The sequence below is a fragment of the Uloborus diversus genome, chromosome 1 (genome assembly GCF_026930045.1).
Source record: "Uloborus diversus isolate 005 chromosome 1, Udiv.v.3.1, whole genome shotgun sequence".
NCBI classification, from domain to species: Eukaryota; Metazoa; Arthropoda; class Arachnida; order Araneae; family Uloboridae; genus Uloborus; species Uloborus diversus.
Genome location: NC_072731.1, coordinates 255,592,415 through 255,607,846, shown reverse-complemented (window position 1 = coordinate 255,607,846; position 15,432 = coordinate 255,592,415). Strand labels below are relative to the sequence as shown.

Sequence of the window (15,432 nt, the reverse complement as noted above, 5' to 3'; positions counted from 1 at the left end):
GTACAACATTAAACGTAATATCAATTAGTCGTCACTAGAATGAAGTATTTTGTTATCAACGGAACTAAACCCCTATTTTAACACTGCTATTACGTCTCAATTTACGCGGTTTCGATTTCCGCGGAACGTAACCCTCGCGTAAAACGAGGGTCTACTGTATCTTCAAAGTTGGCTGTACAGTTTATTAGTTCTGATGGGAGAGAATGATCAGTAGTGATTTATTGATTTTTATGAATTTACATTGAATACAAATAACACATAAATCTTTAGCAACACAGAACATTTTCTCAGTTAGAATATGACATTTCAAGTACTCTTTAAATTTGCTGCCGCAGATAACATTGAAATAACTTTTCAGAGAAATTTTGTACAACATTCACTGTTTTTGGTAAATAATTTCATCAAATCTGTTCTATATACAAAGTGATTTTAGCAGCCTCCGAATTCAACACGCTTTATGATTTTCATGCATAACATTTTTCCCCCAACAGCTTTCTTGACACAGTCTCTAAATTGAAAGTAAAAATGTCAGGTATGCTCGAAATATTGCTGTTATTTCAGATGGCGCAGGATTTGTTAAGGAAGTCAACTTTTTCAGTCGAATACACTAGTACAATTAAATTTTGGACTTCCTATTTTATTTTCAACTACGGCTTTGCCCGTAGTAGAAAATTAAAAGGCCATTTGGTTCTCATGTATATTTACAAATAGTGGACGATGAATTTCTCGCCAATTGGCTATGTTCATTTGCTTGTCCATGTTACGGTTCCACGTTATGATAATTTGGTAATTTACTTTTCCACGTTGTGATTATTTGCTCGGTAAAATTTTCCTAAAATTGGAATAGAAAAAGAACAAAATTGAATTTTTGAAAAATCGCTTCGAGGTGCACCCCCTCCCCCATGCTTTAAACTAATTCTGTGCCAAATTTCATGAAAATCGGCCGAACGGTCTAGGCGCTATGCGCGTCACAGTGATCCCGATATCCAGACAGAGATCCCGATATCCAGACTGACAGAGAGACTTTCAGCTTTATTATTAGTCAAGAAGATAAAGATGAACTGTACAAAAGGAGTTTTTTTGCTTGAAAAAGAATTTAGACAGTTATTTTATTAAGATTTTCGTGTGTCAGTTAAACTGTACAGACGTTGGTACCGAACTGTACAGAGTGGAAATACAGATTTTTTTCTTTTCTTTCTCGGTGGAACAACCACTTTGTTCGATATGTGTGAGTAATATTGTTTCTTGTGCCGCTTAGCTAAAAGTCAAGACCCACCCTCTCTCGAGGTGGATGCCCTTTTTTGTGCTGTTAATTCTTTCATGTTCTGTGCTTCATGGAATAAATGTATAACAAATGTAAGGGAGGCGAAACATCACCTAAGATTGTAGTCCTCATTAAAGACAACCTGAACATTAAGCTATAAAAGAAGAGGAAGACAGTGAAGTTGAATTTTGAAAACGAGAGTCAGGAGCGTGTATTGGAATTTATTTCGGGAAGGACCCAAGCCAAATATTATGAAATCTTTTCCAAAATTTGTTAAAAGTGCTTTAGTCCCTAATATACAAGCTGTAATTTTTACAATGTTTCGAGAGGGACCCAAACTCTATATGTCCCCTCTTAAATACAACTTTGAAAACGACTCTTTGCTTCCTTAATAAACGCTTGTGGACTAATAGGAGTCCGTAGACTGCCTGATGGGAATCTCTGATCATCAAAAATGTTTTGATTCATTTTTAAAAAATTTGTCATAAAATCATTATTCTTTAACTTGCTGATGAGCAAAGCGTTTAAGAAGTGGAAAGATACCAAGGGTTTCCGTAAACCATATAGTTTTTAAAGCATGAAGCTCTTTACTGAAATATTATACATTAAGTAGCGGGCCAGACTTAGTTATGCCGCTGCCTCCGTAATACTAAATACCTACCACATTTGCCTCAAAAAGTAGTTGTCAAAAACGGACAGGAAACAGATCCATCTGCGCCTGAAGTTCACCAATCAGCTTACACCACAGGGTACGGGGCTCCGCCCCAGGACCCTCGTACATGAACACTTTGATATTTCGTGACAAAGTGAGTGATGGCAGGACACAAAAATAAGCTTTTTCTCCTACAATAATATCTGATATCTGCGATAGATGACAGTATGAACATGTTAAAATTTTGATTCCCTTTTTGCTCTATGTTAAAAACTACAAATAAAAAGACATTTTAACTTAGTAGTAAAAGATGTTCAATGTATGATTTTGCACATATTCTGTTTCACTGTGAGTTCCCTTTTATAAAACATTCATATCCGACTTGGAGTTTCAGATCATGATTAGCAATAGAAATAATTTCTCGCGCAATGTCCAACATGAGTAATTTTCATCAAACGATTGTGTCGTTTTGTAGTCTTATCACCTCCTTCTTTTTGCACTTCCACTTCCTTTACTTCTTTTCTGCACTGCTGGTGATGCTGACACCCTTGAAGATTCTTTCTCGGCCACGAGCCAGTACGTTTGCATCTTCCCTTTTCCCTGTGAAAAGCACAAAGCACAATGACGCACTTAGTCGTATAAATTCAAATTGGAGAAGCTTCAAACTCTCCAAAAAAAGTTCTGTAAAGAATTTTTAAAAACGGAATTAAGTGAAATGATGTGGAGTCGTTGCAACACTACAGGAAGAACAGTTCCAATAAGGTTTAGATTTAGTACTGTTCTATGCAAATAAAAATTGGGTTATCGATTTCATTTATATTTCGAAATCACTAGGGTCGTGTCAAAGATGATGCATTCATTTTTTTCTGAGATTTTATTTAGTTGGCGATGTCCTTGAACGTGTGGTCCCTTAATGACGTGTCCAGATGACTGGGAAGCTTTTCAATTTCATCGAATACGACATCATCCATCTATAAAAGAAATGTGCACAGGAAATGGAAAAGTCGTCCTCCCTTAATTTATTTCAACTTAGTTTCGTAGGCGGTTCAGCAATTGAAGGGCTCGGGGCAGAAATGTGACAAGCCACAAAAAGTGACTTTTCAATCAAAAATTTTGTTTCTCATAACTCAAATTGAAATAAACACGGCAATGGATTGTATCATTTGGAAAAAAACCATATCTGACTTTAGAATTACAGAATATAGAACGTATAACGCCTTTGAAAAATTCTACAGATATTTTTTATTAGTTGGAAGTTGGCCTACTATACAAACAGTGGTACATACAGTGGTGTCCCATAGGTATAACTCCATATACGCCGTATACTCTCAAACATTTTTCAGACCTATAGCGTATACCCTCAAGCTTCAAAAATTTTCATATTATAACGTATTATGTATATGATCGCATACACATATTGTGCGTAATGGATTACTGGGAGTATACCCTCAGAAAAATTGATGGGAACATCACTGGTGGCATATCCCATTCTTTCCCTGATCTCTTCAATTTAGTTGTGAGGGAACCATCGGTCATGCAGTTTTTTTACTTCCTTTTCCAAAAAAGGAAGTATTGTATTCGTGAAAAAATTTTCACTCAAAATTCGACCTTAATTTCCATTTTGCTCACCCCCGAATTAATGTTGAGTTTTTTTTCCGACCCAACCACACGTGGATATATGCCTAGAAACGTACAGACACCCAAAATATCCATTTTGACGACCCCCGAGTTAATTACAACGAATTTTCTCGTGACGTCCGTATGTACGTATGTATGTGCGTATGTGCGTATGTTACAATCAATCAGTAAAAAATTGCGGAATGAAAAAGTTTCCGCGACTTTGGTACTACGTCATTGTCAAGAAGTAGAACTAAATTGAAGGCTTGTGAAGAGATATTGCCAACCTAATAATATGTCAGGATAAAAAAGATGCATTATTTTTTAAAAGACCCTGGTATGATACCGAAAAATACTGTGCCAATTCAGAAACTTTAAATATCGGTAATAAAATGGATTTGTTGTGCTGAAATTTTAAACACAAATTTCCTTCTTTCCTCTAAGGATATTTATTATTATTATAATTAGTATTAATTATTTTTTATTATTATCATTGATTATTATCATCATCGTCATCGTCGTCACTGTCACCATCATTATCGCATTATTATTATTATCACCATTACTATTTTTTTTCTGTATTAGTATTATCCACTATAATATTAAAATCTGTTCGCGTCCGTCTGTCTGATGATCGATCTTCTCAAGAACCGCTGCGAATCGAGAGTCAAACGAGATACCGATCATTTTGAAATTTTCCAAGGAAAACAATGGGACCAATTTCGTTATTGTGCGACTTTAATTAGCGGAAATATTAATTATAACGTTAATTAACATAACGTTATTCGGGAATTTTTATTTCTTTTCTGTTGCCATTGTGTATATGGGTGAGCAAGTAAAATCCTTATAATTGTTTTAAAAGAGATTTTTTTGGCTGCTGTCCAAATCTTAAAACAACGTTTCCATCTAGAATTTCATTTTAAATTTGTTTAAAATTGGTTGCTCTATTCGAACATAGCCTTTATTTTATCGTCTGTCCTTTTTTTATTTTTTACATTCAACGTTCTTAACTCTTTTCAGCATATGAAGGTTGTTTCTTTAGCTATGTTTAGTTTATCATTCACCGGCCTCATATTTTGGTACATTTAGGATGTGCGACTAATTATGTTTATTTTGTTGGACTTTTCCCCGTCACATGGGTGAGTTTTCGAATTGTAATAACTCTCTTTTTCCTTCCTGTTTCTATTTTTGAAATACAGTTTGTATCGTTAAAAGAACATGTTAAATTAAGATTGTTTGGATTTCTTTAAGTGGGAAACAGAGTTGAACAAGCAAGATTGTTTTTAAAGATTTTAACTAAAGCTAATTTGGAATCTGATGACTTGGTATTAAATTAATGCTTATTGGTATTTATTTAGTCTTGGTGCTTTAGTTTCACGTAATCAACCAAAAAGTGTGTGTCATTTTATGCAAAAAGCTGATTGTAATTGTGCATAAATATTTCAGATATAGTCTATCACATGTAATTCATTTTAACGTGAGCGCAGATTATAGTTGATAATGCATAGATTTTCATCTTTTGTGCTAATTGAAAATACTCATAACTTGTATCATTGATAACTATGATTAACGTTAAAGAGATATTTCCCAGAAATATGCTCTACTGGTGGTTTGCAAACCTTGCATTACGCGTATTTATTTACTCCTTAGCGCTTTAGAAACTGATGTCAGAGTAATACAAAAACATCAATTGGACATCTCTTTTATTTTTTAAGTAGCCCGTGCAACGCCGGGCACGCAGCTAGTTGTTATTATTATTTTGCGTTTTAATAAATCAAATTATAAACAAACGTAAATGTAGCTAGTATTTTCAAAACTTCCTTTAAAAGGAAATAAGGGAAAATGAACCAGAAACAATACATTTTATCGTATTCATGCATCATTGCAACAAAAATTTTCAATATCTTGGACCGTTGGAGGTCCTATGTATGTACCAAGTGTGATATATTAAAAAAAAAAAAAAAGCTCAACGTTAATTTTGTCGCATTCCTAAAAATTTGAACTTCGAGTGTAGATTTTTTTCAAGTGATTAAAACAAATATCATTATTCAATAATGTAATAGCTACGATAATAAATGAGGAAAAATATTGAATAACTAATAAACTAGAATAAAAAACTAGAAATAAAAAACTAATAACTTACAAAGTTCTAGTAACAGTCAGAATTTTTCTTATAAAAAAAGAATGCATTGTAAACATTTTCAAATCATACTTGAATGAATAACAATAAACGAATGTACTGAAAATAAAAAATCGAAGGAAATAAACGATAAGACCTACCTTAACTTCTATTTCTTCTCGTGGAACCAGTTGAAAGTTTCCAAAATAATCCAATGCCACTTTTGTGTTTGGACTTACGTGAATTTTCAAAGCTGGAATTAAAAAATAAGGATTACAAGCCGTATGGATTGTTTCTATTGAGCAAACATTTTTGTATCAGGAAACATGCAAGAGATGTAACTAAATCACATTTGAGCTATTTTTTTTTAAGTACGGTAGACTCTCGTTTTACGCAGTTTTATTTTACGCGGTTTCGATCATACGCGGTTTAAGATTTGGCACCTTTATTTTATTTTACGTGGTGAGTTTTGGTTTTACGCGGATGCGGCAATGTAAATAGATAACATTTTCCTCTCTTTCAAAATCCAAACTCCTAAAGATTGCAGATGACGCGTAATCAGCTGCATTTTAGCGAGCTAATAATCGAGCTTGGACCCCTGGAGACATTTTATGCGATTGGTTCCAGAGCTCTTTCCAGAAGTAAAGTTATTGAACTCACACAGTTCAGAACTCACTGGAAGAGCTTTTAGAAGTGACAAAGGCGGACAAACCCAACGAGGATACCGACATCGGTGACACACAACCAAAAACGTTCACATTGAAAATTTTGAGCCATACCTAGACAACAGAAATGATCTTTCTGATTTGTTAGAGAAGGAAGATTCTATCATGGAAATGTGACGCAAGTGGTCATGGATGCGTTAATGTTCGGCAAAGAATTACAGAGAAAAATTCTTAATGACTGTCAAAAGACTATCATTGCCAGCTCCTCTTTATAAACAGAACACGAAATTAATTTGTTTTCTTTACGCATGTTGTGCATAAAAATCGATATAAGTACACATTAAACTTATTATACAGTTCGTCATCACTAGAATGAAGTAGTTTTTTTTTTATCTACGAAACCTCTAACGCCTATATTAACACTACTATATTAGCTCTCAATTTACGCGGTTTGGTTTTACGAGGCATTTCCGTGGAACGTAACCCCCGCGTAAAACGAGGGTCTACTGTAATCAATGAATTTCTTATTACTCTCGCTTGACAACAGTTGATGTTTCTTTGTTTTTTGGATCCAAGGTCTCTGCGAGCACCACTGTCCACCGGCGCTACTCCTCTGGTTCTGGGCTTCCGCCAGAAGCACTGTCAGCCGGCTTCCGCTCCTCCTGGGCGGAGACGTCTTCGTCCTACACACACACACACACACACACACACACAAACGTACACAAGCACACACAAGCGCCTACACACATGCCTAAGCACACGTTTATAATTACGTTTCATTAAGCGCACACACACGCCACCGCCTAGGAGGAAGGACAAGCTCGCAGAGGTTTGTTGTATGCTGGAAGATGTTTTGTCTAAAGAGAAGGGGGTCGTGTCCAAAATTTTAAAAGTATTTTTTTTTTCTGAAAGAGCATGCTCAAAAACATAGGATCTGACCATTTTTTAAATAACTTGTTTAAGTTTAATATTTTTAAACAAATATTTAAATGGGTGCTCTTTTATTGTTTACGGCTTCTGCCGATGATATCACAAATGATGAAATGCCATTCTGTGTTGCCATTCACAGAAAAATATTTAATTCGCATCTTTACTCACATGTACTGGCAACGACATGGTTGATAGCAAGCGTAGAGCGCAATTTTAATTCGCTTCTTGATTATCATAACGTGGAAACGCGGTACAAAGATGCGCCAAAGAGCATCAATTGTGACGTCATCAAGACCACGCCTTGTTTGAAAAATCGGACATTAAAAAAAAAATAATTAAAATAACTGTTGGGAAAATGAAGGAATTTTCTAGGTCCATGTTATTTTTTTTGCTTATTTATCAATTTCAGTGACTAAAAGTACTACTTTTGACTGAAGGAAACAACCCCATTGTGTAAAGTCGAGAGGCTCGGGTATAAAAAAAATTCGATTCCGGGGGACAGGAGTCAGTATAGAAACAAGAAACTCATCGAGTCAGGGCCCGATTAGCCTCTGAAATTAGGGAAAGCTTGGGCTTATTTCGGGGCTCCCCACTTTTTGTTCGGAGAAAGTTTACTAAAAATTCCAGATTCCACTCACATTGGTACAAAACTCAGTAGTGCTACGAGTAGGGTATTTTCAAAAGTGACCCAGCTGAATTCAGTAAAAGTTTATTCCATCATCGCGACAGATAAAAATTTCGTACGTTTATGTTGTACTGCAATGCTCGACGAATAAGGGTAGTAAGATTTTGAATCAGATTTAATACTTCACAAAAGAAATTAAATGGCATAAATGTGCATTATACAGTGGTGGTAAAAAAATTGCATCACCCGCGCCGCAAAGGAGAGGAATATCATCCCGATTTCATTCAACAGTCAAGCATCCCGTATCAGATGATTTGGGGATGTATTTCTGATCAAGAAGTTGGTGGGCTTCACTTTGTGAAAGGAACAGTGATCGCTCAAGGTGCATATTGGCATTTTGGTGTAGAAATTGGTTCCTTCTATCCGGGATCACTTTACTTCAGTTCCAAACGTCATTTTCCAGGATGATTCTGCTCCGTGCGGGCACTTATAAATCTTGCTGGGGAGGGGGCGCACCGAAGTTTATGTACGCTACTGAATTTATTATAGCGTGTCTTAGTTGCGTTACCTTCCTAGATAAATGGAAATACGTAACTATAAACGACTATCATTTGTTCGTCACCAAAATATAAATAATTTCGAAGTACTATAATAATTATTAAGAATATATTTCTAGAGTATGTTTTCGAAATTTATTCTTCGTACATGTCCGAATAGGTGATTACTAGGACAGGTTTTTTCACAGCCAGTTTGGCGTCAATATAAGGAAAACAACTTGCCCTCGTGAGCTGAAGCTAAGGCATGCCATTTTCCCTGCATTGATAATGTCGTAGCTGAGAAATGCCTTTTACAGATTTCATTTATTTGTATTTAGAGTTTCAATTTATGGATCTTGGCGACAAAATTGGTAGCTTATAGCAGATACTTATTAATTAAAATAATGTTCGAACTATATTGCTTATGTTTGAAATGCTTCTTAAGGGGACTTTAGAATGTCGGAAGTGTCAGTCACCCCCGACAGAGGGGAGCAATTTCAGAAAAATTGAGACTTCCACTAGTACATGGCTCAGACTTTGACATCGATAAATGGCGCCACCATTTACAACAACCTCCGCAATTTAGCCAAAATTCTGAAGGGGAGAGAAAGTCCCCAGGAACCATCACAAAGGTAAATACTACCGGAAACCTACAGGACTTTTGGACCCACTGCTTTGACGAACGAGTTGCGCGTGAAGTCTATTTAGCCGCGCCACTGGCTTTTTATGAGCCTGAGAATTTCCGATCCCAAGTACCTTGTCCTATCCACAAGTCTATCCACATCCCAGGGCAAAAGGGACGTCATCGCGAGAAATGATAAACTTAAGAATTTCTCTTTGAGAAATGATGTAGTCTTTTTACTTCCTTTCACAAAGGAAGTATTGTATTCGCGAAACAATTTTCACTCAAAATTTGGCCTTATGATTTCCAGTTTGCTCACCCTCGAAGTTTTTTTTTCAACCCGACCACACGCGGATAAGTGCCTAAGAACGTATAGGCACCCGAAATATCCATTATGACATTCTCCGAGTTAATTACAACGACTTTTCTCGTGACGTCCGTATGTACATATGTATGTATGTATGTATGTGCGTATGTATGTCGCATAACTAGAGAACAATATGTCCTAGAAAGTTGAAATTTGGTACGTAGACTCCTAGTTGGGTCTAGTTGTGCACCTCTTTTTTTGGTTGCATTCGGATGTTCCAAAGGGGATGTTTCACACCTTTTTGGGGGGAAATCATTGTTAATTTCGATGCCAATTCAAGTGGTGTTATAGTTTGGTGGATACTTGGCGATATATCGCCAATCTTTTGGTCGCCAAGTTTTGACGCCTACTTGGCGACAAATTTGGCGATTTTTTTTAAAATCTGGTTTTAATTTGGCCACTGTTGGTGATATTTAAAGAGTTAACTATTGAATCACATTACATTATCCAATAATGGGGAAATAACATTAAATTGGCGTAAAAGGAAGTCATGTGATGCACACATCAGCTCGTTTTTCAAATGTTACATGCTTACAGCATGATGTACAATTCGCCAAAAGATTAGATGTACTCTTAAATGAATAAATAAATAAATAATACAATATTTTTTAAAAGACGAATGGGAAAACATGCACTGGTACGAGAAAGTATTGCTAAAAGATTGTAAATGTACTCACGTTCTCCAGTAGACTCCATTCTGGAAGCAGTGTTGATGGTGTCTCCGAATAAACAATAGCGGGGCATTTTCTGTCCAACCACACCTGCGCAGCACGGACCTGGAAGAAAAAGCAAAAAAATTCCATTTGTCAATTTTCATATCTATAGTCAACACATAAGTAGAATTTTTTAACGGATCTTGATTTAGACCACTTGTAAACTATTTTCAATGAGGTCGTTTCCAAAATTTTAAAAGTATTTTTTTCTGAAAGAGCATGCTTAAAAACATAAGATCTGACCATTTTTTAAATGATTTGACAAAGTTTAATATTTAGAAATTTTTTTTTAAATCCGTGCGCTTTCATTGTTTACGCTTCTGCTGATGACATCACAAATGATGAAATGCCATTCACTTTTGCCATTCACAGAACACACAATATTTACTTCGTTTCTTTACTCACATGTACTGACAACGGTAGGGTTGATAGCAAGCGTAGAGCGTAATATTTAACTCGCTTCTTGATTATCATACCGTGGAAAAGCTGTGTACACATGCGCCAAATGACATCATTTGTGACGTCATAAAGACCACGCCTTATTTTCAAAATCGGACATTTAAGAAATTAATTTAAAAATAACTATTTGGAAAATGAAAGTTTTTCCCGCTCCATGTTATTTTTTTTCCCTTATTCTATCAATTTCAGGTTAAAAGTAGAACGTTTGACTGATAGAAACCACCCCATTACTAAATATCGTCGAAAGAAGTTAATCCTTTTGACAAATGAAATATTTAGTTCCTTGAACAGGAAATTGCTGAAATAATACTTTTTAACTTACAACTTATTGCAATTTTGTTATTCTCCCACGATTCTGTGAATAAAATATTGACTTGGCATTAGCTAAAAAGTAGCTGTTTTAAGTAAAATATTTCATAATCGGATGAAAAATATTCAATACGAATGTTAAAATGATAGGCGTATAACACGTACCAAACCAAAGTGCATTTCCTAAATTTACTTACAACTTATTACTTACTTATATACTTCCTACTTATATACTTACATATTATTACTTACATACTTACAACTTATTGCAATTTTTTTCTTCTCTTCTCCCACGATTCTGTGAATCAAATATTGACTTAGCATTAGCTAAAAGTTAGCTCTTTTAAATAAAATATTTCATATTATAAATCTTCAATACGAATGTTAAAATGATAGGCGTATAACACGTACCAAACTAAGGTGCATTTCCTGAATTTACCTTCTTGTTGGATATCTTATAACTATCTATGCTATTAAATTAATTAGGTTAAAATTTTTCATACTTAAGTCATTCATAATGTTTAGAGAACTTTTTTTTATATAAATAAGGTACAACTTCCTATGGAGGTATGATTATGAACTATTTTGGTTTTGATGAAATTTGCGTTAGATATTTGTTTTAGAATCCAACAGCAAACAGTTTATCACTTTTACTTCCTTTTACAAAAAAGGAAGTATTGTATCCGCAAAAAAATACTCACTCAAAAATCGGCCTTAATTTCCATTTTGCTCTCCCCCGAATGAATGTTGAGTTTTTTTTCCGACCCGACCACACGTGGATATATGCCTAGGAACATACAGACACCCGAAATATCTATTTTGACGATCCCCGAGTTGATTACAACGAGTTTTCGAGACGTTCGTATGTACGTCATATGTGCGCATGTGTGTATGTGTATGTATGTGCGTATGTGTGCATATACGTATGTATCTCGCATAGCTCAAAAAAGGTATGTCCTAGAAAGTTGAAATTCGGTACGTAGACTCCTAATAAGGTCTAGTTGTGCAACTTCCCTTTTGGTTGCATTCGGATGTTCCTAAGAGGGTCTTTTACACCTATTTGGGGGAAAATCATTGTTAATTTCAATGCTAACTCAAGTGGTGTTATAATTTGTCAAACACTTGGCGATGTATCGCCAAGCTTTTGACCGCCAAGTTTTGTCGCCAACTTGGCGAAAAATTTGGAATTTTTTTTTTAAATTTTGAAACCTGGTTTTAATTTAGCCAATATTGGTGATATTTAAAGCGTTAATCACGGAATCACATTAAAATTGCCAAGAATGGGGAAATAAATCTGTGTGAAACGTTTTTTTGCTTCGGTTCGCAAGAAACTAGGAGTGAAAATATTTAATTTATGCTTACTCCAAGACACTATTATCATTAAATTGGCGTAAAAGGAAGTCATGTGATGAACACATCAGCTAGTTTTTTTTATTGATTTTTTTTTAAAACATTTTTTAAAAACCTGAATGTAACTTACCTGAATGTAGACCTATTCTCAGCTTGACTTTGTCCTCGGGCATGTGCCTGATTTGAAAGGACGTCACGGCTCTTAGCAGAGCCAGAGACATTCTCGCAATTTCCTTTGCATGTCGTAAGCCATTCCTGTCTGGAAGGCCAGAAACCACCATGTAGGCATCACCAATAGTCTCGACCTGCGAGAGAGTATACATCATTCAGAAGAAATCATTGGCTTAACACAGGATATTCTCAAGTGGGAGGATTTAACGTACATAATTTTTAGTAAAAAAGATGAAATTTTTGTAAGTTGTATTTTTTTTTTTTGGAACAAATATTGTTCTAGTTGGAGCAAACCTAAACTGGCAGCATCGTGAGAGCTATGCAGATCCTTGTGGTGTTGCCAGGTTATGTTTGCCCCAATTATAGAATTGAGAATCAGGGAATTTTCTTCTTAAAACAGAATAAAAAAATATTTATATCGAGACCTTAAGCTTATTCCATATTCATCAGCCTTTTCATTGCTTTAGAAAGTGAAATTTCAGTACAATCCTTCTCCGTATTTATTTAATAAAAAACTCTCTTTCCCTTAAGATTTATAGCAAAATTTAAGGAATCTTGAAGCATAGGAAAAGAAAACAATGGGAAATTCCTTTTCTGGGGGAAAATGAAGAAAGAGAAAGAGAAGGAGGCTTTCTAAAGACTAAAATTTGATTATGATATTGCAATTTAATACATTGATAGGTTACTCCAAATAACAGTGTATGTTAAAAAGTAAGGTAGAAAAGTAACGAAAAACTTGTGTTGTTTCGTGAAATTTTCTTTGCAAGCAGTTAAATTTCGGAAAACTAGTACAGTGTGCCTCTGATTGTTTTTAACCTTTACCCTGGCATGCATTTCTGAAATCGGAATACAGTATACTCCCGCTTATCCGTATCACCGGGCGGCGTAGCACGGATAATCGAAAAACACGGACAATCCGAAAAATCATTATGCAGGGTAACAATTTAAGGGTAAATTAGAAAAAACTATGTATATACTCACACAAACCAGGAACTTTTGTTCGAAATGTATTGCTTAAAAAAAATCGCTGATACATTTTTGTTTTCTTTGTTTGTTTAAATTGTTGCGTATGTCCGTACGAATTTTTCTTACTGCAATTATTTCTCCGTAATCATAACTTCTCTCACTCATGTAATCCAATAAATGTCCCACAGATTCTAGAGCAGTAGAATGTGAAATTGTATTCATGTTCTTCATCTTTGTTTTCGGTATCATCACTTGCGTTTGATTCAGTAACAGGTTCAATGATATTTTCGTCAGTTAGACATTGAAATCCTGATTCACATTCGTCGCTTTTAAACCACTCTTCGACATTTTCAGCGTCAACTGATTCGAAACCTTCGATTTCTTTAACTTCCTCAATGATGTTATCGTTATTATCGATAACATCATCAAAGCTTTAGAAAAGTGTGATTCCGAAATGATGCACGGATAATCCGCAAACCGGATAATGCGCACACGGATAATCGGGAGCATACTGTACTGCTTTTTTTTTAGGGAGAATTAATGTATTGTAAAAAATTCAAGCCGTTGCAAAACAAAAAAGCAAATGTCTGCAAAACAGTTTTTATTAGTAAAAGCTAACAAAATTTAAATTGTCTCTTCTGCAATCTTACCTTATATACATCGAAGTCGTTGATAATCGCATCGAAACAAGTGTAAAGATCATTCAGAAAGTCAACCACCTATTAAAGAAATGAAAAATGAGATGCGTTAGTTGATTAGGATTACGACTACAGTTGAGTCTCAAAAACTCAACCTAATGTAGACTGAAAAGCGGCAGAGTTTGCAAAAATGCTGGATTATTGGGAACGCGCGCACAACAATTTTTTCGTGCGTTTTTTCCAACGCTGCGGAGTCGGAGGGTTAAGGACCGATTCCGACTCCAGGAATTTGGGAGCCTTTGACTCCGATTTCGACTCCTTTACGCCAAAATCAGTCCGATTCCAACTCCGCAGATATTAGCAAAGTTGCGGACTTGGTTGCAAAATAACTGATTCCAACTCGGGTATTTTTTAACCTCCTACTCCCGAACTCCAATTCCGACTCTTTTTCCCCAAAACCAGTTCGACTCCGAGTCAGGGAATCGGAAAGCCTTTGACTCCGAGTCCGACTCTTACTCCAAAATCAGTTCAATTCCGACTCCGGGAATTCGAGAGCCTTCAACTCCCCCCCCCCTTTTTGCTCGAAAACTAGTCCGACTCCGACTCCCCAAGAATTGGCACGTTGCGGACTTACAGATGGAAAATGATCGACTCCAACTCTTTCAATTTTTAATCTTCTATTCACGGCTCCAATTCCGAATCTTTTACCCCAAAATCAGTCCGACTCCGACTCCGGGAATTTGAGAGCCTTCGACTTCGACTCTTACTCCAAAATCAGTCTTATTCCGACTCCAGGAATTTTAAAGCCTTTGACTCCGATTCTTTCACTCCCAAATCAGTCCGACTCCTACACCGCAAGCATTGGCAAGTTGCGGACTTTGAGATGGAAAATGACCGACTCCCTCCAGCTCTTGCATTTTTTAACCTTCTTAACCTTACTTCCGACTCTTTTACCCCAAAATCAGTTCGACTCCACTCCAACTCTGGAAATATGTGAGCCTTCGACTCCGAGTCCGACTCTTACATCAAAAGCAGTCTTATTTCAACTTCGGGAGTTTGACAACCTTTGACTCCGACCCTTTTACTCCATAATCAGTCCGACTCCGATTGGCAAAGTTTTGGCATCAAAGGCGCTCTTTGATGGAAAGTGACTGAATCCAATTCCCATACTTTTTAACCTTCGAATTCCAACTCTTTTTTTCAAAATCAGTCCGACTCTGACTCTGCAGCCCTGGTTTTTTCTTACTCGTCCAAAGTGTGGCCGAGTGGATTCGTATGGGTTATCGAGGACTGAGCTTGTGAGACTCTACTGCAAAAAAAAAAAAAAAAGTAAATTATGCATTTTGTATTTAATATGAATATAGTAATTTATTTAAAATAAGATGCGGCTCTTGATCAATAATAATAGGAATGTATTTTTTTTTTTTTT

At 35.8% G+C, this 15,432-nt stretch overlaps 1 protein-coding gene across 1 annotated transcript in view; it reads right to left on the bottom strand.

The window, feature by feature from the left end:
* Positions 1 to 1,459: 1,459 nt before the first annotated feature.
* The window catches only part of LOC129220235 (atrial natriuretic peptide receptor 2-like), a 93,553-nt gene continuing 79,580 nt past the window's right edge, over positions 1,460 to 15,432 (bottom strand). Inside the window, exons 20-24 of the mRNA XM_054854604.1 lie at positions 14,016 to 14,084; positions 12,359 to 12,533; positions 10,075 to 10,173; positions 5,814 to 5,905; positions 1,460 to 2,516 (exon numbers count right to left, since the gene is read on the bottom strand). Of these exons, the coding sequence (XP_054710579.1) occupies positions 2,397 to 2,516; positions 5,814 to 5,905; positions 10,075 to 10,173; positions 12,359 to 12,533; positions 14,016 to 14,084 (555 nt within the window). The 3' untranslated portion in view covers positions 1,460 to 2,396. The remainder of the gene's footprint in view (positions 2,517 to 5,813; positions 5,906 to 10,074; positions 10,174 to 12,358; positions 12,534 to 14,015; positions 14,085 to 15,432) is intronic.